This window comes from Oncorhynchus nerka, linkage group LG27, assembly GCF_034236695.1.
Source record: "Oncorhynchus nerka isolate Pitt River linkage group LG27, Oner_Uvic_2.0, whole genome shotgun sequence".
NCBI classification, from domain to species: domain Eukaryota; kingdom Metazoa; phylum Chordata; class Actinopteri; order Salmoniformes; family Salmonidae; genus Oncorhynchus; species Oncorhynchus nerka.
The window spans coordinates 33913692-33937292 of record NC_088422.1 but is presented as its reverse complement, the minus strand read 5'-3'; the positions used below and the strand labels follow the sequence as shown (position 1 = coordinate 33937292).

At 43.1% G+C, this 23601-nt stretch overlaps 1 protein-coding gene and 1 pseudogene across 3 annotated transcripts in view; both read right to left on the bottom strand.

Annotated features, from left to right (window-relative positions):
- Window positions 1-11861, bottom strand: part of LOC115111644 (transcription factor COE2) — a 39322-nt gene extending 27461 nt beyond the window's left edge. For 2 of the 3 annotated variants that reach the window (XM_029637919.2, XM_029637918.2), the window contains exons 1-6: window positions 11248-11861; window positions 8211-8367; window positions 6168-6231; window positions 5128-5183; window positions 4938-5011; window positions 3430-3498 (exon numbers count right to left, since the gene is read on the bottom strand). In XM_029637919.2, coding sequence (XP_029493779.2) covers window positions 3430-3498; window positions 4938-5011; window positions 5128-5183; window positions 6168-6231; window positions 8211-8367; window positions 11248-11381 — 554 coding nt within the window. In that variant the 5' untranslated portion in view covers window positions 11382-11861. The remainder of the gene's footprint in view (window positions 1-3429; window positions 3499-4937; window positions 5012-5127; window positions 5184-6167; window positions 6232-8210; window positions 8368-11247) is intronic. The other variant, XM_065011586.1, reaches the window with a different exon arrangement.
- Window positions 11862-17035: 5174 nt separating this feature from the next.
- On the bottom strand, window positions 17036-23200 carry LOC115111205 (eosinophil peroxidase-like; annotated as a pseudogene).
- Between the last annotated feature and the right edge of the window lie 401 nt (window positions 23201-23601).

Here is a 23601-nt window from a genome sequence, read left to right as displayed (position 1 = left end):
GGAGGGAGGGAGGGGTGCGATGAAGGTTGAAGAGATGACATCACAGAAAAACTATTGTACATAGGTCTGCTTAAGAGCATTCATCACAGTGGTTAACTCCATGCAGACCCTGTGTGACTTCTAAAATCCCTGGGACGTGGAAGCCCTCACACATGCCGATTAAGGTAACGCTCTGTCTCCCTAAAGCCTGATAACTGGCTGTCAGTTGGGGAGGCTGCAGACAAGACATATGTGTGAACCCTCACATTGCATGATAGACCCTAACTCTTCATGATTCTGACAGGGATGTTTTTTATTCATACAGTATATATGGCAGGAGTTTAGGACTGTGTACAGAGGGGTTTTTGTAGGACAGTGTGGACTAAGTGCAAGGGGCAGTCACAGTGTTCTGTGTGCTGACCACCAGTGCATAGGAGGCAGACAGACAGACAGACAGGCAGGCAGGCAGGCAGGCAGACAGACAGACAGACAGACAGACAGACAGACAGACAGACAGACAGACAGACAGACAGACAGACAGACAGACAGACAGACAGACAGACAGACAGACAGACAGACAGAGTGTACAGTATCTGCATGTGTTAGCAGCACAGTCACTAACAAACACAGATGCTTACATTAGCAGTGACAGGTATACTGCAGAGACGCTAACTATCACAGACGCATGCCTCAGTGTCATAAAGACTCACAGGGTGGGTGCACTCCATTAACCCATTATAGTCTAAGCCCTGTCTAAGCCGGGGGAGGGGGGGGTTCTACTAAGCTATATGGAATTGTTTTAAGAAGGTCATACCAAGGATCATTTTGCTATTTGATCTTGAATTTTAAGACCCCTTGAAGTATAAAAAAAATGTATTTGTCCTTACTTCTATTAGCCCATACAAACACATTGAATAAGAGATGAACTACATGGAACAACAGATAGTCCCCAACAAAAAGGATGTTTGTTCTGAAGTGTCTGTCCTATATCCAAGATATATACTTTTTTTTTACATGTATTTAACCCCTTATTTTTGGCACTAAACAGTCCATATATACTTCCATTAATTTGTTCAACTGGTACCGCGGGACCTTCAGACGAGTCTTATGAGGCAAAACAACTAACATAGAGCAAAACAACCAACATAGAGCAAAACAACCAACATAGAGCAAAACAACCAACATAGAGCAAAACAACCAACATAGAGCAAAACAACTAATATAGAGCAAAACAACTAACATAGAGCAAAACAACCAACATAGAGCAAAACAACTAACATAGAGCAAAACAACCAACATAGAACAAAACAACTAACATAGAGCAAAACAACCAACATAGAGCAAAACAACCAACATAGAGCAAAACAACTAATATAGAGCAAAACAACTAACATAGAGCAAAACAACTAACAGAGTAAAACAACTAATAGAGCAAAACAACTAACATAGAGCAAAACAACCAACATAGAGCAAAACAACTAACATAGAGCAAAACAACCAACATAGAGCAAAACAACTAACATAGAGCAAAACAACCAACATAGAGCAAAACAACTAACATAGAGCAAAACAACCAACATAGAGCAAAACAACTAACATAGAGCAAAACAACCAACATAGAGCAAAACAACCAACATAGAGCAAAACAACCAACATAGAGCAAAACATAGAGCAAAACAACCAACATAGAGCAAAACAACTAACATAGAGCAAAACAACTAACATTGAGCAAAACAACTAACAGAGCAAAACAACTAACATAGAGCAAAACAACTAACATAGAGCAAAACAACTAACAGAGCAAAACAACCAACATAGAGCAAAACAACTAACATAGAGCAAAACAACTAACATAGAGCAAAACAACCAACATAGAGCAAAACAACTAACATAGAGCAAAACAACTAACATTGAGCAAAACAACTAACATAGAGCAAAACAACTAACATTGAGCAAAACAACTAACATAGAGCAAAACAACTAACAGAGCAAAACAACTAACAGAGCAAAACAACTAACAGAGAGCAAAACAACTAACAGAGCAAAACAACTAACATTGAGCAAAACAACTAACATAGAGCAAAACAACTAACAGAGCAAAACAACTAACAGAGAGCAAAACAACTAACAGAGCAAAACAACTAACATAGAGCAAAACAACTAACATAGAGCAAAACAACTAACATAGAGCAAAACACCTAACATTGAGCAAAACAACTAACAGAGAAAAACAACTAACATAGAGCAAAACAACTAACAGAGCAAAACAACTAACAGAGAGGTCATATTACTGTGTAGCCCAAACTGTTAGGACGTTATAGACAGAAGTTGGCAGGTCAACTGTACCGACTTCAGACGAGTCCCAAGACGCTTGTGTAGGATTGAGACGCATCCAATGCAAAAAAAAACTGATATCTCTATCTTAAAATCTAGCTTATTTTTTACCCCTTTTTCGTTATATTGAATTGGTAGTTACTGTCTTGTCCCATCGCTGCAACTCCCATACAGAGGTCGAGAGCCATGCGTCCTCTGAAACACAACCCTGCCAAGCCACACTGCTCGCTTAACATGGAAGCCAGCCACACCAATGTGTCGGAGGAAACACCATCCAACTAGCGACAGTGTCAGCGTGCATGATGGTACAAGGATACCCTGGACAGCCAAACCCTCCCCTAACCCAGATGACGCTGGGCCAATTATGCGTCTCCCAGTCGCGGCCTGCTGTGACACCTCCCAGGATCGAACCCGGATCTGTAGTGACACCTCTAGCACTGAGATGCAGTGCCTTAGACCACTGCACCACTCGGGGGCCCCTAAACAAAACATTTTGATGGGAATGTTTTATTATGCTAATTAGATTTCCGCGGGGGCGTGGACATCGACTCCATGGGGTTAAAGGCATCTGGCACAGCAACACAGACCTAGAGGGTGAGCTCCCAAATACACACACACCCACAACAACACACACGGACTGTACACACTTGCACACATATTTAACATGCAGACATGTATGCACCTCGCCATCACCCTTACACATCCCCACCCTGCCCTCTGTCCCATTGCCCCCACTAACCATTCCTCTCCCACTAGGCCCTCTGTCCTTACTGGCCAATAGAGACAACAGCTTATTTGTGAGATCTCATCACATGGATCTGGGTCTCTGCCCTCTCTCTCTCTCCCCCCCTCTCTCTCTCTCTCTCTCTCTCTCTCTCTCTCTCTCTCTCTCTCTCTCTTTCTCTCCCTCTCTCTCACTCTCTCTCCCTCTCTCTCTCTCCGAGTAAATGTTCATGAATTGATGTTTGTGTGAGTAGTGAGTATTTCTGCATCTGAGTATGTCTGGATATCTTAGAGGCATGAGAGGGACAGTTGAGGGGGAGACAGTGGAACACAGGCTCAGTTGGGGTATTTGACGTTGTCAGGGTTGTGTGAGCGGGTGACAGGTGCTGTTACCTGTCAATGATGACTGGGTCAGAGGGCGTCTCGTTGCGGTTTCCACAGCTTTTCTTCTCACAACAGCGACTGTGTTCCAAAAGAACAACCAGAAAACACAACAACACAGTGAGTGAAACAAACCAGCATGACAGGACTGATCTTTCCTTTGGCCCGTCCACCGTTCCAGACTGCACTGATCCAGGGAAACAAAAAGGGTCAAGGAGAGGAGGGGAGAAAGAGACAAAAGAATAAAAGAAAGGGGAGAAAAGGTACAACAACGGACCATACAAACAGGGAGACATTATTCAGAAGTGAAAAGCCAGCCTGGCAATCTGTCACATTGATTTCGAAATCAAACTCAACCCCCACCCAATCACCCACAGACAAACACATCAACACACACACACACACCCACACACACACAGCATCCTACAATTCGTCAGCAGTCCTGTCTGTGGAGCCTGCTGGCCCCCCGGCCCCCCCTCCAAGTCCCCTCCGCTGCATAACAAAAAGTGCCCCCACCCCTAACCATCTGCCACTCCTACACCTCGCTTCACCCCTCTCGTGTCCCAGCTTGGCCCTGCCCCCTCTGCCCCCTCCGCCCCCTGTCAGACGGCCTCACTCCCCAGCTGTGACGCTTGCCCTCTGCCTCCCCGGCTCTGTTATTAGCCAGCTGTGAGTCACATTCGGGCATCTGTTGGCTAAACAATGGCAAAGCCCACTCAGTCTTAGCCCCTCTTCCCCTGCCAAACCCCCCTCTCCTTCCCCCTCCTGCCCTCAAACCCTGGGTCACTGCCCCACTTCCCCAGCAGTCACTGGCTCTCTCCCTCTGTCCCTCTCTTCCTACCTCCATACCTCCAAAAACATAACATGCATAGTGAGGAAGCCCAGTCTTACTAAAGCACCATAACGGCAGCCCTCTTCTTTCACCCTGACCCATTGCTGCCACACTGTCTTATGCCTTCTACACATTATGCATAGTTTCCATGCACTCTGTTAGAAACTAAAGCTTTCAGAAATCAGAGAAACTACTCTAATTGTATGTTTCAACAGGGTTCCATTGTGGACCATTGTCCACATAAAACGTAAGGGGCTGGGTGATGATGGGGTTGGGGGGGGTTAATTATACCCTGAGCATGTTTCAGTGGAGGTTCAAGGAAGTCTGGCCCCCGTAGCTCCCCATGTCCGTGAGGGATGCTCCAGAGAGAAACAGGAGCTGGTAGGGGACTCGGGGGCTACAGGAGAAGGCGGCAGGGGGCTCACACTGTAACAAGCCTGAAGACAGACAGGCTATACTTTCACTTCAACCCCATTCAACCCCAGTCTTATTTTCAAATGGCATACCACATGTCAGACACATCAAGACATGATGGATATTTTGAAGAATATGATTTCCTCCATCTGTTTGTGTGTGTGTGTGTGTGTGTGTGTGTGTGTGTGTGTGTGTGTGTGTGTGTGTGTGTGTGTGTGTGTGTGTGTGTGTGTGTGTGTGTGTGTGTGTGTGTGTGTGTGTGTGTGTGGCTCACCTGCACATAACCTCGTGAGTGAGCAGAACACGGCACATTTCAGGATTCTTGTTCTGTCCCTCATATGCTATGGGCTGAGAGAGAGGGAGAGCGAGTGATGGGGGAATTAGATTTCATGTGCAATCAATCAAGCTGTAATCAGGAGTTCCACAGCAGGCTAAATCCAGTCAAGGCAAACAGGGCTCCTTACCTGTTTAGTGACTGAGTCAATAAGTCGTGCATAAAGATCCTGTTCCGTACGAACCCCTGCACACAGACACATACACAATCAGTAAAGGAAACTAAACTGGACTCATCTCACAACGACAACCTAATCCTGAAGGGATGGGATATGAGTGTTTTAGACGGGACATTTATTTGATTCCCACAATGGCCATTCCCTGGGTCATCCATACAGGTCAGATGAGGAGCAGTGGAGGGCTTTAGGAGTATGGGATCTGACAGAGATCATTATTATGAAGCCTATGCAGAATACTGCTTTTAAAACGGGTTCCTTTCATCAAAGTCTCAATCTGGAGGCCTTTGATATGGCTTGGGGGAAGGGGAAGGGAGGGTGTAGAGGCAGGCATGTGTGTACAGTGTACAGTGTATGTGTATGAGTGTGTATGGTGGGGGTCTTTCTGGTACATGTCTTTTATCTCCTCTCCCATGGGTGCCATGGCGATATCAGAGGAGGGGCAGTGGAGGCTAATGGGAACCAGAAATCTCTTTGCATATCCCTTATCTGATGTTGTAACACCCTGTGGGGCACTGTGTACCTTGTTTCCCTGTTTATGGGCAAGGAAGCAGCTCCACACACAACTAAATCTGGGGCTCAAAAAACTCTGAAATTGGATGAGTGGATAGATATTTAGAAGAAGGATTAGGTGGGATGAGAGGCAGAGGAAGTGGCAGGGAGAAGACCACTGGGAGAGAGAGGGTGGGGGGGTTCAAGTGGGCTTTTTGCTCTCATATTTGGAACGCATGAGAAGTGGTTATGTCCATATCATGTCCATTCCATGACCATACCATTAAGATGCGGAATAGTGTTTGGTCTGTGGTCCGGCTCAGGACAACCTGTTCCTCCTCCCACTCTGAAGTGGTCAGACACTAAAATGTCTCTGGGACAAAGAATCAAGAGACATGAAACCACACAGAACATCAATACCCGAGTGGCCACGTTCTCACACTGACATGAATGGGACATGCTGCTATCTGATACTATGGCTGATGATTTGAAGGTGCACTCACCATTGCTGTAGAGGAGCTGTATCTTGTAGTGCGTGCCGTTGTTGGTCTTTTCTCCCGTCTGCTCCTTGGAATGAGACGACAAACAGACAAACAGACAAACAGACAAACAGACAAACGCACAGATGCAGTTATAGCACCGGTGAGGGCACAGTTAAGCACAGTTAAGTACATCTGGGCATCACTAAGCGCAGTTAAGCAGAGTCAGGCTCCTCTAATCCTGCACTTCATCCTTCCCTGGGAGTGGTGCGGGGATCCCAGGTTGTAGGCTCAAACCCCAAGATGGGACCCTGCACTGGGCTCCAGAGCTGGGTGCTTAACCTTGAGTTAGCTCTTCTTTTTAGAAGTTGAACTGCAGCACATCTGACGTGAAATCCTAAAGCCCTGGGATCTGTATGATCAAATGAAATAGAGTGTACCCATTATCATGTATGCTATGAAACAGTGAACGTGTGCACAAGCTCGCGTGTGTGTGCGTATGTGTGCATGTGCGCAATGTGTCTGTCTGTGTGCGTAGGCCTACTCTGGATATTCCAGTGAGTGGAAACGACTGTAGTGCTGCGAGAGTGAGCAGCAGTTCGACCTTGACAGAGAAACTTCCCTTCCTCCATCCTTTCTTCCCCCATCCTTTCTTCCCCCATCCTTTCTTCCCCCTGGCTCTACACCACCCTCTTTCATTTTATCCCTCTCTTTCTTTCCCTTTCCAGTCTCTTGCTAACTGGTCTCAAAGGAATCCTCCCTGGTCCAATAACCCAGGGAGCCGTCATCTCTGAGCAAAAAGAGAGGAAGACAGAGATAGGGAGAAAGTAAGAGATAGGAGAGGAAGGAAAGAAATGAACATATTAAGAGAGATGAGCGAAGGTAAGAAAGAGAGAAATATACCATTTACAGTAGAGACTGGAACATAATGTTTAGTAAATATTCACAGAGGAACATTTATATACCCGTATCACCCTTCTACCTCTGAATAACAACAAAACCAGATGCCAGGTTAAACATGCAGAAAATGAACTCCTCTGCAGCCGTCATATCATTCTGCCTTGACATGGCTGTGTGTGTGGCACTAGGGGAAACACTGACAGCCCTCAGCCCTGGCATTAGCACTGACACTCTCTCTCTCTCTCTGTCTGTAAAACAAAACCGTGTTTGAACTTCCTTTGACAGGACAGTGCCCTCTTTTCTCTCTCTCGAGGGGAGAGCTGTTACCAGTTTGGACCACAAGCCTCACACTCCCAGCTCGAGTTTAACCACAAGGCAAAACCATCCATCAACACTGGGCATAAGGCTTCCACCACGCAGTGTACCCCTCCCCTGCCCTGTCGCTCTCTGTCTGTCTCTCTTGTTCTCTCAAAACTCTCTCTCCTTTTCTTTCTCTCTTTCTCTCTCTCTCCCTCTCTCTCCCTCTCAATCTGACTGCCACTCTGCACCTCTTCCTCTCCTTCTTTTGACCCAATGTCTGACCTGAGGAATGTACTTCTCCCCCCTCCGCAGTATTTATAATGTGAGGGTGGGAGGAAAAGAGACTGATGATTTGGTCACGGTAAAACTTAACAGAGGCGAGCGTAATTTGCATTTTTACAAGTAGTGATGTCCCACTAATGAGTAAGGCTGTTAATTAGTCATTAGGTATTAGTTTTCAATCGTTCACCATCAGCTCATTGGGAGGGAGGCTTGTAACATGGAGCTGTCAGCTGTTCAATGAGCTCAGCTTTATAGGGGACATGTAAGGTCAAGTTAAACACCTGTACACTACAGGTTGCATAGAAATGTCCTGCTATGGGTTGGGTAAATGTGTAAATGTGGTCAGCTTAAAGTTTTGCTGCATTTGCTGTAATAGCCAGAGAAATCGTCATTCTATTTCTATAGTAAGAGCTACCACCTTTTCTTCACTCTCTCTTGTAAACTTATGGAAACTAACTTGAGACGTGTGATTTGATTTCAATAATAGCGAACACAGAGGACATGCGTAATAAAGAGAAATCCATGGAGAAATGTGCACAAATATACTCACACAGTCAACAAACTGAAACAAACAAACACACACACCTTGTCCTGTTCCACAAAGTCCACGAAGGAAGTCCTCTCCACCTCTACAGGCTGTCCGTGTCTGTCATAGAGTGCCAGGACGAAGTGGAAGAAGTTGGACTTGCGCAGGTTAGAGGGGGGCTGCTTCTCAAAGTGGGCCCTGGAGAGAGCTACACCACTGTAGAGAGGAGAGGAGAGGAGAGGAGAGGAGAGGAGAGGAGAGGAGAGGAGAGGAGAGGAGAGGAGAGGAGAGGAGAGGAGAGGAGAGGAGAGGAGAGGAGAGGAGAGGAGAGGAGAGGGAAATTCACTTACACTACATCACAATCCTCAGTCACACATAGCAAACACTCTTAAAATCTAATCAAAATCACATTTTTTTGGTCACATACACGTGTTTAGCAGATGTTATTGCGGGTGTAGCAAAATGCTTGTGTTTCTAGCTCCAACAGTGCAGTGATATCTAACCATTTCACGACATATACCCAATACACACAAAACTAAGTAAAGGAATGGAATTAAGAATATATAAATATATGGACGAGCAATGTCAGAGCGGCATAGACTAAGATACAGTAGAATAGAATAGAATAGAATACAGTATATACATATGAGATGAGTAATTCAAAATCAGTCAACATTATTAAAAGTGACTGGTGTTCTATTCATTAAAGAGGCACAGTGATTTCAAGTGCATGTATATAGGCAGCAGCCTCTAATGTGCTAGTGATGACACATTACAACTCCAATCACTGTTTATTAAGGTCAACTGTATAGACTACAACAGAATCATTCAGTTCTAGATTTAACATTGCAACATGAATTAGTCAGGAATGGCAAAATGGAGAAAATTTGTTTTGAAAATACTCACTGAACAAACAATGTGGGGAAACCCATTAAAGGAATGATAGACTATTTGATTTAAATGCTTCATTAAGATTGAAAGAATAAACATCTTATATAGCCTAACTGTATGGTGCAATCATCTTATGCTTAATTTTCACAAACGGTCATTTAGATTATTTGTTAGCAACAATTCAAGAATCGCATTGGGTTCAATGACTAACTTTCTATGCATGACCTACCTAGGAAATCGCGAATTATCGATGGTGGAATGAAATGAAAATGTTGACATGTACCAAAAAATAGCATGAAGTGCTCGCAGTGTTTATGTAATTAATGGGTGGGTCAAAGTTTGTCTTGCTCCAAGCGTGAAGGCCTAGAGCTTAATTAACAATGATTGTTTATTGATGCTTCGCCTGTTACACTGGGTGAGATAAAGGCTGTGTTTCTTTCGACGCTGCAAAATATGAAGAAGTTTAAAACGTTTTTCTTATAGGTCTACAGTGAAAGTTATTTTGGCACTCGTGCTGATCTTCATCCTTGACCTTCGAAAAGTGAAAGGAGAAAAGGTCCAAAGTCCGACAAAATTAAAATGTACTTTTGATAGGATAATTGTTTCTAGCCTACATGTATCCATTATTTTATCGCTGCATAATTTAGGCTTGGAAGAAGACGGAAAATTCTCATTTTCTTACAGGTTAAGAAGCATCAGAGTACATTCAGGGAAAGTTATATTATGTCTGCTATCTGGTGAGTATTATGAAAAGGTGATATTCATGATGTGACCAATTGAAAAGGGTTTCAATCAACAAATGTGTTTCGGTTGCATAAAATACATGTAAAATAGGAAAAGACTGTGATCGGATTAACGACCATTTGAAACATCAGCCATAACCGTATTTAATCGAATACACCAAATTACGAAGGTTTTCAAATTACTACAAAAGTTTGTTCTGTTGCCAAAAAACGGTTTATTTAGGCAAATACACCTTTGAAAGTAATGTTAAACTACGTTGTATGCATGCTTACTTTTCTGCATGTTCTCCTTTGAAAAGAAGGCTACATAATTTATACCAAGGCTATCATAACAGCCTGTAGATGTAGCCTACTGGAGTATTTTAACATTAAGAATATACAAAAGTTCATTTTAAAACCAGTATGAAAAACACTGTCAAAGTTTTGAAAAACTTTTGAATAAGATAATGGTAGACTGATTGATTTTGGGGGAAACAAATGATAATACGAATATGAATTCGTCAAGTGATTCATATTTCAGTAGACAGGCCAACATAATTGTATTATTATTATCATTATTATTGTTATTGTTATTATGATTAGGCCTATTATTATTATTTCTGGGCTATTATCATCAACTTAAATCGTTATTATTGGCTATAGGTCTAATATATGGGGATAAGATCATTTCTGGATGGAGATATCAAATCTTTAGTAGATAATTCAACATGGATAAAATAACAGATTCCAACCGTCAAAAGCCTTACATGCGCGTCCTATAGGCCAACAAATCAATACGCAAGAGGTGGAATCCTCACTAAATTAACATTATTCCGGCCCGTGCGGTCACTTTCGTGACAGAATGCATTTTTGTTTTGTTGTTGTGTTTTGTTGTATCCCTTTCATGCTGCTTGTGACACTGCCACCACTCGCTATTGACAGCGCGCACCCGGGACAATCAGGACTCAGCACACAGAAAGACAGGGATGCTTGAGATAGATTTTTTCTACACAATTGTCCATTTTACGCCCGGGGCCACTTACTCCCAAAGACAACCTGTTGCTTTTTCGTTTCACCTCAAGTCTGGATAAGTTTAGGGTAAATAGTATCACACAAGAGCCATGAGCATAATCAACAACAATACTTTATATTTGACTGCTTTGCACCACAGGTCACTTGTATAGGCTAGTCTATAGGCTATGTTACGGTGATCTGTGCGCCATCTGGTTGGCTATTTGTCATTTACCGTTATCCTTTTTTTTTACCGAGCATAGTATTGTTTATGTTATAGAAATGGTTAAAACCATGTGCATAATACATTGACTCATCTTGCATGCTTAAAGAAGTCTAACCTAATCATCCTTTAAAGCAATTTCTTATCCGTGCGTTATACTGTTTTATGTTGTGCTTAGTTGCCAATAGGAAAGAGACGTGTATTTCGTCAAAATACCACAGGACTTGAGAACATGAAGGTATACATTACCTTTGCGCTGCTACGTTAGCATCCACAACACCGACATTACGCACCCAGGACCGGACTGGATCCATCTCCTCTCCTAGAGTTCTTTCTTTTAATCCGCTGACGTCTCTTATCAGATGCTCCTGGATCCCGTACATTTAATACAAAAATCCAATGGTGTTCTTTTCAGAATAAACGAGAGAGCAATATCACTTTGGCAAAATAGAACTGGGAGGTACGTTCCAGGATGCTGTTATCGAGCACTTGGATGATGATTGAGGCTTCAGAGCTGCCCAATGGAAAGGCTACTGCGTGTCCACTATTCTGTCTTCAAACGTGCTCTTGAAGGAAAACACGCAATAGATGTATTTTCCCGTGGACTGCAATCATTGTCACGTCAAACGTCGGTTCGAACATAAACAAGGGTCACCTGTTTGGTGGACACGCGCGCACTCCTGGACAGTCTCGTGCACACCGTAGTCTATTCCACAGATATGCATGCACACACACTTCCACACAACAGCTCTAAAATCAGGTGTCAAAATCTTTCTCAAACAAAGTAGCAGAGACCTTTTTCGCTTTGAATGTATGGGCTAAAGAGCTGGCAATAATGCTCCACTTCACTGTCCTGGAGCATGTATGAGTTCCTCTGTCGGGATAGGGTCTGGAGGAGGGGCTACACTGCCATATGGGGGACCGATTGTTGAAATGGATGCTCTCATTGGTGTAAAATGTCCCCGTTAGTTGGACTTTTTGAGCATCCAGCTAGCCAAATAGCTCTCTTGTCTGTTCAAACTTTTCTTTGGTGAAGTCGTACCCAAAGTGTGCTTCAGATCTCAGATGAAAGTGCCATAATATGAACAATAATTAAGGCTAATAACATTATTATTATTTTTTTTATCCTTTCATTTGAACTTTTAAATATTTGGTCACATATTCAGACAACATACCTTTATTATTTTCAGCAGAAAGAGTAGATTTAGGTTTTTATAGACTATCGAACTAGGCTACATTGTGTTAATGATTATATTATGTTATTATTCTATGTTGAAATCACAAATGGAAGTTTCAGTGAACACAAAACGTTTTATTCAGCCTATAGTGCAGTGACATCAATCACCTGTTTATAATATTGGCCTATTCATGACGCAACTTAATAAATGATTATTATTCGATGTCTTGTTTATTATCTCTTTGTAATCTCTCAGTGCTGCGTACAATTACCGCTGCAGGGAACAAACCCAAATAAATAACATAGACACATTCCATTTGAATAAAGGCCTACTGCTGCCATATTTGTCCCAGACATATGCATGAATGGCCTACAGAAAGACAGCTAGGCCTTCATGTTGCAGCAAAGTTGTCTAAAGAGTGTAAAATTGAGAAAGCATTTAAGTCTAGGTTACTTGAACATGTCAAATGTAACTATTGTAGCCTACGCATACATATTGCATCTCCAGCAAAACTATTGGCCTATTTAGTTTGATATTCAAAATGTGGCTACCGTTTCTGTTCTATTGCTTGCGTTAGGCATTCAATTGTAAATGGTCTTTTAATAGGATAACTGGATTAAAAGTAGAAAAGCAACAAACCTGAATATCTTATTTGGCATTTTCAGTCGCGTCATCAGTAAACACAAGAGTGCACTGCACCTGTCTACTCTCCCTGAACAATGCGCAGTGATTGAAAGCTGTGATTCGATTAAGGATATTAGTGCTAAACAATTGTAGTCTGGTTGTTCTTCACTGCTATACATTCGTGCTGCTCCTCCAAGACAGTGCTGTCAGTCTGAGGAAACACGGTTGGAACTTCTGTCTAAAATGATACAGACACAGTATATGTTAGATATGTTTCAAACGAACACATGATAAATAATTATATCCGCTATAACAACAGGCAATGCAATGACAACACATCCATGAAAAATCATGTGGATTTATGTGTACATTTTACATTATAGCCTAGTCTATTTTTTTCTATTTGCTAAATAGACCATCAATATATATTTGGGGCACAGTTCCAAAACGTGGAGGAATCAGATATCATGCTTAGATAGGATGTGAACCCGTGTTCAATTGAGTAAACCACATTTCAGTTATAAATGCGTTCAACCTTATTATAAAAAATATTCTACAGTTGGAAAGTTAAACCTCAGTTCCCATGTGGGTGTCACGGAAGAGCCTGCGCAGAAAAACCGATACATCTGCACTTTGTCTATCTGCAATAAACACTGGCTGTGTGTATTACGCGTTTTACTCAGGTTATTTGCACCATGAAATGAAAAACGATTTACATAAAAAGCTGATGACAAACTGCTGTTTCTATATGCCTGTTGACCGGTGTGCTCGAAAAGCTGGCCGATCATACGTATTTATGCGTTTTAATATACAGAAACTTGTTTTTAATTAATTTCCGTTGTTTCTGTATCCATACTTCTGTATCTGAAAAGGAACGTTTTTCCATCCCTTGCTCCTTGCTGAGGCTATTGTCTCTGGATTGAGCTCGAGCCCCTGAACAATGAATGTAAATCTCCCCCCTTCGATCCCGCCTCAACCGACCATCTGCCAGCGCGACGGAGTCAGATGTTCCCCCAATTATAAGAACAGTCTTGCGGAATCCTCGCCACTGATTCTCCGCCCCTCCCTGAGTTCGTTCCATACTCTTCTGCCCCGCATCCCGACTTGTTTGATTGACAGCTCTGCTTAACCCGAAACCATTAAATAACTACAGATGCTGAAGTAGGTAGGCCTAATACACATCTTGTGAATTCCTCCACAGAACACTACTAGAGATGACATAGCACCCATAGCTAAAATAACCGCACTTGCTTTTACGGATTTTGGCATTGAGGACTGTCTAGGGCAGGTTTAGACTACTTATTGTCAACTGTAGCATACCTGCTTTATGTACCCACTTCCTCTCAGGTGAATGGAGTCATCTACTGGCAGGAGAAAGACCTTCGTGACTTGAGGACTCATGCAGGAGGACTATTGTCTTTTAAAAAGTAGGTTCCTCAGAAGCGCTTGAAGGACCCTCAGAACATCCTCAATGCAAGGATTGCGCACTGAGTGTAGGATGGCTATACAGAACACCGCAAATAGTTGGATGACATTAACGGACTAGATTTGATTGACATGAGTCCTGTTTGCACGTGGAAAATTAATGGACCAGTCATCGGGCTTTAGAGGGAAACAACCTGTTTAACTTTACAGATGGGTAGGCCTAGCCCATAGCCATGTAGCCATATCGAATGAAAAATGGATTTGCTCGCTTCGTAATATTGGAGCAGATACCCAGGCGAAAATGCGGATTAGTCAAACCACCTTGAGCGACACAAACGGCTTTCTAATCAATTTTACTCGCTGAGACGGTCAGTGAGTGTTTACGGGGTCTGGGGCGAGGAATCAGTGACTGCTAGACCGAACAATGGTGTATCGTGTGCCACTCGCCATCTCCAGGCATTCCCTCGCTCCCACGGGAGTACCAGCCGCCACTTTCTGGGAGGGGGTGGGGGGTGGGGGTGGCCCATGACGCAGCAGCTGGCTCTCGTCCCCTCTGTCCACTGCGGAGAGAACAACGGGATAATGCGGCCCACCACGTCCGTATCGATCGCTATATATTGCGCTCATTTATTTGTTTACTTATTTAAGTAAGTCCCCGGCGAATACAGACGACAACAATTAAAATGGTGCCCAACCACATCTTATGTTATCCTCTGCCTTCAGCCTATCATTCTATTGATTTTCTAAATCATAATATTTACTTCACGAATAAAGCAAACATTTTAATGAAAATGTTTAGCCTTGGAAAGATGTTAGTTTGACTTATTCGTTTGCTTTAATATTGTTGATGATTGGCTATAAGATAAGTAGGCCTATTAAAGTTGACAAAATATTAATGTTCTGTTTTCTGTATCCTATATGCATATTGGTGTTGTTTTTGTAGCCAATATTTCTGTTACTCATTTTCCACAACGAAAACACGCACAGCCTAGCCTAGGCCTATGCGCAACAAGTTATGTTGAGTTTATTGTACTTTTTTGGCACATATTGACTCTTTTAGGCCAATCTTCATAACACGAACATTAAACATAGATTATTAATTATATGTGTGATAAACCACATACTGCAGTGTAGCCTATAGGCCATAATCTGAGCAATCCAAGTAGATTTTGAGACATTCGTATTCTTTGAAAAGCCCTACATCTGAGAAGAAGGGTGCAAATCGATGTGGAACCCTCACGCCCCCCTTTGGTTGAGCGTGAAGTGAACATGCTGTGTGTTGTGTGTATCGCTACTCCAACAATGTGAGGTGAGGTCTTGACTTGAGGTGACACCGAAGACACAGGGGAGCATGTGCATGTGTCATTTGATTGTATTCATAATTTATCACTTGAAAGATGAATCACAGTCAGAAAATAATTGTCTATCAAAGTATACTCTTCATAATAATTTACATCATCCCGAGTGGCGCAGCGGTCTAAGGCACTGCATCAAAGTGCTAGAGGCGTCACTAAAGACCCTCTATTCGATTCCGGGCTGTATCACAACCGGTTGTGAACGGGAGTCCCATAGGGCGGCACACAATTGGACCAGCGTCGTCCGGGTTTGGCCGGGGTAGGCCGTCATTGTAAATACGAATTTGTTCTTAACTGACTTTCCAAGTTAAATAAAAAAAAAAAAAAAAATAAAAACGTTTGAAATTTACTGTATAAATGTTGAAACATTAGCTTTAGAATGAATGTTTTGCCGACCCAATGGCAGGTAGGCACCCTGAGTAACGCAGGTAGGCTCCCTTCTTATTTGTCATCATTTTACCATCACCCCAAAACTCATCATTAGCATATATTAAGTTATTAGGTTTTGTTCTAAGTGTTTAATGTGCAAGATCTAACGATATAATTGAATTAGCCAACAAGTTCATAAGAAAGAAAATACATACCAACAATTAGAAGAAAGTCAAATGAAATAAAATACAATTAACAATCATAAAGCTATCCCAATGCATATCCCTGATGTGTTAAGATGAATTGAATCTAACTCTCCCACTCCTCTTTCTCTCCTATCAGTGACTCTCCCACTCCTCTTTCTCTCCTATCAGTGACTCTCCCACTCCTCTTTCTCTCCTATCAGTGACTTGCCCACTCCTCTTTCTCCTATCAGTAACTCTCCCACTCCTCTTTCTCTCCTATCAGTAACTCTCCCACTCCTCTTTCTCTCCTATCAGTGACTCTCCCACTCCTCTTTCTCCTATCAGTAACTCTCCCACTCCTCTTTCTCTCCTATCAGTGACTCGCCCACTCCTCTTTCTCTCCTATCAGTGACTCTCCCACTCCTCTTTCTCTCCTATCAGTGACTCTCCCACTCCTCTTTCTCTCCTATCAGTGACTCGCCCACTCCTCTTTCTCTCCTATCAGTGACTCTCCCACTCCTCTTTCTCTCCTATCAGTGACTCTCCCACTCATCTTTCTCTCCTATCAGTGACTCTCCCACTCCTCTTTCTCTCCTATCAGTGACTCTCCCACTCATCTTTCTCTCCTATCAGTGACTCTCCCACTCCTCTTTCTCTCCTATCAGTGACTCTCCCACTCCTCTTTCTCTCCTATCAGTGACTCTCCCACTCCTCTTTCTCTCCTATCAGTGACTCTCCCACTCCTTTTTCTCTCCTAGTGCAAGTATAACAAACCAGTGAACTGACCTCTTTTCTCCTTGATGATCTGTTAAAGCTTATCATACATTAAAAGATAATAAAAAATGATTTAAAAAAAATAATTTTAAAAGACAGAAAAGGTAGCTTAGTTGAAACCTGTGGGTCAGAGAGGGCTCTGGACAGTGAAGATCAGGTGCCCTGAGAAGAAGCTGTCGGAGGTCATGCTGTTGCCACCGTAGTAAGTTGACAGCCAGATCTTGTCCCCCATGTTGAGCTGCAGCAGTGTGCCTCCAGTAGCCGTGATGTAGCCGTTCTGCTGGGTGGTGAAGGAATGCAGCACCAGCTGGCCGTTTCTCCGCAGGTCTACACTGCCCACATTCTGTTATATGGTGCAATGGAACTCAAACTCGTAGACGCCTGGCTCCACGCAGGTGATCTCCCCCATCCTGGTGTCGTAGTGGTTCTGTCCATTGTAGATTACCTCATAGAATTGGATGGGCTGGCCTGGGGTAGTTGTAGACGAGCCGCAAGGCGAGGGCAGATTTTGCGGAGATTCCAGGCAAACCACGTGGCCCTTGTGGTCCTGAGTGAGGACCACAAGGAATATTTATGACATAATACAGACAGTAATCATATACAGTGGCAAGAAAAAGTATGTGAACCCTTTGGAATTACCTGGATTTCTGCATAAATTGGTCATCAAATTTGATCTGATCTTCATCTAAGTCACAACAATAGACAAACACACTGTGCTTAAACTAATATCACACTAATTATTGTATTTTTCTTGTCTATATTGAATACATCATTTAAACATTCACAGTGTAGGTTGAAAAAAGTATGTGAACTCCTAGGCTAATTTCTCCAAAAGCTAATTGGAGTCAGGAGTCAGCTATCCTGGAGTCCAATCAATGAGATGAGATTGGAGATGTTGGTTAGCACTGCCTCGCCCTATAAAAAAACACTCACAACATTTGAGTTTGCTATCACAAGAAGCATTGCCTGATGTGAACCATGCCTCGAACAAAATAGATCTCAGAAGACCTAAGATTAAGAATTGTTGACTTGCATAAAGCTGGAAAGGGTTACCAAAGTTTTAAAAAGCCTTGATGTTCATCAGTCCACGGTAAGACAAATTGTCTATAAAAGGAGAAAGTTCAGCAATGTTCCTATTCTCCCTAGGAGTGGCCGTCCTGCAAAGCTGACTGCAAGAACACAGCACAGAATGCTCAATGTGTTACGATAAATGAGTGAGGAGGTGTGGAGTCAGGCGCAGAGAGCAAAAGATGTGGGAAAAAACACGCTTTAATGTCCCGGAAACATAACATGAACAAAAGTAGGAAAACAAATGATCAGAAATATAAACGGACAGCGTGAAACCCAAATTACAAACAACATACACTCAAACAACAAAACAGACTAACAAGCCCGCACGAAACAGAAGCGGGCTGAACAAACTATATATAACCCTACCCTAACAACCAAACAAGAAACAGGTGATACCAATCAGACAAAACCAAAGGAACACAGAACAACGGATCGGCGATAGCTAGTAGACCGGCGACGACGACCGCCGAGCGCCACCCGAACAAGAAGGGGAGTCACCTTCGGTAATATTCGTGACACAATGAGGTTAAGAAAAATCCTAGAGTGTCAGCTAAAGACTTACAGAAATCTCTGGAACATGCTAACATCTCTGTTGACGAGTCTACAATACATAAAACACTAAACAAGAATGGTGTTCAAGGGAGGACCCCACGGAGAAGCTGACTGCTGTCCAAAAGAAAAATTGCTGCATGTCTGAAGTTTGCAAAAGTGCAGCTGGATGTTCCACAGCGCTACTTGCAAAATATTCTGTGGATAGATGAAACTACAATTGAGCTGTTTGAAAGGAACACACAACACTATGTGTGGAGAAAAAAAGGCACAGCACACCAACATCAAAACCTCATCCCACTGTAAAGTATGGTGGAGGGAGCAGCATGATTTGGGGCTGCTTTGCTGCCTCTTGGCCTGGACAGCTTGCTATCATCGACGGAAAAAATAAGTCCCAAGTTTATCAAGATATTTTTCAGGAGAATGTTAGGCTATCTGTCCGCCAATTGAAGCTTAATAGAAGTTGGGTGGTGCGACAGGACAACGACCAAAAACACAGAAGTAAATCAACAACAGAATGGCTTCAACAGAAGAAAATACGCCTTTGGAGTGGCCCAGTCAGAGTCCTGACCTCAAACCGATTGAAATGCTGTGGCATGACCTCAAGCGAGCAGTTCACACCAGACATCCCAAGAATATTGCTCAACTGAAACAGTGTTGTAAAGAGGAATGGTCCAAAATTCCTCCTGACTGTTGTGCAGGTCTGATCCACCACTACAGAAAACGTTTGGTTTAAGTTATTGCTGCCAATGTAGGATCAACCAGTTATTGAAACCAAGGGTTCACATACTTTTCCCCCCCTGCACTCTGAATGTTTACACAGTGTGTCCAATAAAGACATGAACATGTATGTGTGTTATTAGTTGTGTTATTATGTATGTGTGTGTGTTATTAGTTGTGTGTGTTATTAGTTTGTGTGTTACTAGTTTAAGCAGACTGTGTTTGTCTATTGTTGTGAACTAGATGAAGATCAGATACAATTTTTATGACCAATTTATGCAGAAATCCAGGTATTTCCAAAGGGTTCACACACTTTTTCTTGCCACTAAACATGTAAATGGGGGAGAGAAGGGATGGTGGAGGAGGGTTGTGATTTGACCTTCTGGTCCTGGTGACCCTCTCGGTCCTACTGGTCCTTGTTATAGTCGAGCCAGTTCCACCAGATTTGGGATCTGTGTTGGACCATGTTCAATAAAAAAGAATACTAGAAATCATGTATTACTTCCTGTATATATTGACAAAGTCATATCTTTCTAACACACTTGAGAACACACACATTCCCACCTCAGTAAGGCTCAGTTAAAGAGAGATGTATGTCACACGAGGCCTCAGATCAACACTCACTATTACCATTGTCCTTCCAGGGGCTGAGGTCAAAAGCAGGCATGTCTTCACCAAGGGTGTAACCGGACTCACGGGGGTGATACTGGAAGGGTCTCCCAGGGACATCAGCGATGCCAGTGTTGTCACAGGTGACGTGAGCCAGAGATGTCTTCCCCAGCCTTTTTTTCTGATCCTTGGTGAAGACTATCGTTTTCCCACCACAGTCTGATACACAACACAAAACAGGGTTTTTGTCAATTATGACTGAAGACTCAGAGATATGAAAGTCCAAATAAGACATTGCTGAGTCCTTTGTAAAAAAAGGCTCTGTTAAATACAGTCAAACATGCTGTGGATTGAGAGTCTATAAACGACCCTGCCTAGTCAATGTTGTCAGGAGTCCCATAGAGGTTCAGCAGGTTCTGGGCCAGCTCAGTGTTGTTTATCACCATTGCCAGGTTCTGGGCCTGGGACAGGTTATGTAACCCACACCATTTGTTGTAACTTGAGAGGGGTAACAAGAAGATGAAGTGTTAATTGGCAGCCTTTTACAGAAATACAGTATCACATAGAAGACAGTGTGGAGAGCTTTGTGTGGTATAAGTGGAGGAAAGTTCTACTGTAGAGATGATGAGACAGTTAATCAGAGAGCGGGAGCAATAGAGGATAGGAGACGGAGAGATGGAGTACCTTACTGGGGAGTCCGTGGTCTCGGTTGAGAGAGCCCATGACCAGGGACATTATAACAGAAAACTCAAACAGCCTACCCCTCAGCTCATCATGTGGTCCTTAGTGTTCAGTTTAGCCTGACAACCCACCTCAGCATAGGGTCCAAACCACCTTTTTTTTAGCTAGGTAAGTCAGTTAAGAACAAATTCTTATTTTCTATGACGGCCTAGGAACAGTAGGTTAACTGCCTTGTTCAGGGGCAGAATAACAGATTTTTACCTTGTCGGCTCAGGGATTCAATCTCGCAACCTTTTGGTTACTAGTCCAACGCTCCAACCACTAGGCTACCTGCCGCCCCATCATGCCTTACTGCTACCTGGGGGAGCAGGTAGCAGTAAGGCCTAATCCAGCTATACTTTAGTAGTAATAATAATACAACCTTATTTTGATCTATACACTTTTAGTGTACAACGGGAAATCACTTATGGTGAATGTAAATGTTCCCCTGAGAAGTGGGACTGAGAGTGGTGCCTTCAAAGACAATCCTCCAGGGGGCGAAGAAGGCCCTGTGCAGCAGCTGACTGGGGAACTGGGCGTTCTCATTGGAGTTCTCATCCAGACGGAAGATATTGGAAGATATTGGAAGATATTGGGCTGGATGGACAGTTGAGCGAAGAGGTAGGCAAACACATTGGAGATGCTGGAGTCGATATTCTCATCATAGCCAGGGTAGGTGGACAGCTGCCTTGCAATGAAGTAGGGGCCCACAATGTGGAACAGGAAATCCCTGAAGGTGATCACCTGTGAGAGGAGGAAGGACATGTGTGACAGTTTAATCACCCAGCAATTCAAACCCATGTGTGTAGGTAACTACAACTATGTTATGACCTTTGTAACTTTGAACTCCATGTACAGATAGAAACTGAGCTAAATTAAATAGATTTGTTATTAGGCTCTCATTGGAATTACCTGGAAGTAGCCTCCCATGATCTTGTGGGTCTTCTAGTAGGTGATCTCTCCAGTCCAGTGAGGGTTGAGTTGAGTGAGGGTGCAGGTCATGTGGTTGTGTGGAGGTCAGAGCAATGTTCAGGATGCGGTTGGACACCTCCCTCACCTGGACAGTTGGAGAAAAGGATCCCTCTGGTGAGACTGAAGGAAATGTTGCTGCAGTGCCACTAGAGTACTAAGGATCGTACTGCTAACACTATCTTAATCCTAAGGATCAAGATAACAAGGATAGTTAATAGTGTAGCTTAATCAGTATGATAATATTGGTAATGATAATACGGTTGTAGTACCAGGGGAAGGAGGTTCCCATTGATTTGCATGTTCGGATCCCAGCCCTTGGCCAGTGAGATGCCATCCTCATACTCAGCAAGGAGACAGTGGGTGAAGGGTGTGTTGGCAGAGCCTCTTCGAGGGTTTTCCCTGGAGAGGGGGGAGGGAAATACAAATTGAAAAGTGAAGGAGATGCCATGGTGATATTCATGTTTTTGGCTTGCGTCACTAGTCAATTCCTTCCTTCTGTGATTTTAGGCCAGTATGTGTTGTGCAACAACAGGATGGTGTAGGAGACTTGTTGCTTTGATGCCATTATTTGGCTTACCTTTTGTTACAGACACTGGTGGCTGTGCGAAACCTCTTCAGGTTGGGGTGGTTTTGCAGGAAGGGGGGTGGGCCATGGCTGAGCAGCAAGTCAGATCAGCAATAGTCTCCAGATCCTCAGCAAAGATTAGGTCTGTGCGGAAGACAGACAAGAGAGCCAGTGAGCTGTGTGATCTGAGTGTTGATGGGGACATGTGTATGGAGCAGTCAGGGTATTTTTCCTAAACCCTGGGGAAATGCCAGAAAGGAGACGTGTGAGAAAAACAGGATAGAGAAACAGGTGTGTGAGAAACAGGACAGACCCGTGGCGTTGAGTGAGCGCTTATGGATGCTGTGGTTTTTTGGTAGATCTTTCTAGGGGTGTTCTCCATGTTGTCTACAGTCCCGGGCAGGCTGCTTCAGCAGCTGTAGGATGTCTGCAGGTCCAACAGCATTACTCTTTACGTGTGATAAACTCCTACAGGGGGCAGTGCAGGGACATGAGCCAATGGTATAACTCACTGGTACTGTATGTAGCATCGCAAGCCAGGCGTCTAGGCACTCTTACAGTGAGCTATACATGGCTGGGAAGTTATGTGGTGTACCATAAAGACATTTCCACATAGAAATACACATTCTGTACAATACATACACAAACTGAAACATGTTCTGTGATTCATACATGACACTGACAAATATATTCTGATCTACCAGGCTCCAATGGGAAATTTCAAAGAAGGGTTTTCAGACTCACTCTTTTCTGGATTACTCATAGTCCGCATCCACTCTGGCCTTAGCATCATTTTACGTCATCCTGCTCAAGCGCCCTTCTGAAGACAAAATAAGCATCTTTCAATTCCTGTGACTGATCTCCACATGTTATACGTATGTCTAGTGCTGGCAACATTCTATATGCAACAATTATTTATTCAAAGTTCATTTGATTGGTCCATAATAAATGAGAGCACATTCAGGCATTTGTTACCAATTTATGTTCTGACCAATTTATGAAATACTTTCTCTTTTCACCCTTTTCACAGAATGCAATCATTTTGGAAGTCTGATGAAAGGTGCTAAAGCCATCACTCACGTGCATTCACCTGGCTTAACAAGCACAGGTACAGCCCAAAGGCCAGAAGGCACCGAAAATGCAAAAACACACACAGGATGTCATAAGTTTCCCACAGCCAGACATGTGATGGATGTTGTGGTCAGAAAACGAAAACGACGCATACTCTGTGAACTTTAGATGTGTAATTTTTCAAATTGCTTTTACAGGTTTTGAACATTCATGTAAAAACAAAATATGTACTACACAATTCATTCAAATTGTACAATTTATCATGGCCCAAACACACCAGCACAGTCGTTAAGAGGGCACGAAAACACCTCCTCCTCCTCAGGATGCTGAAAATATTTGTCATGGGCCCTCAGATGCTCAAACAGTTCTACAACTGCACCATTAAGAGCATCTTGACTGGCTCCAACACCGCTTGG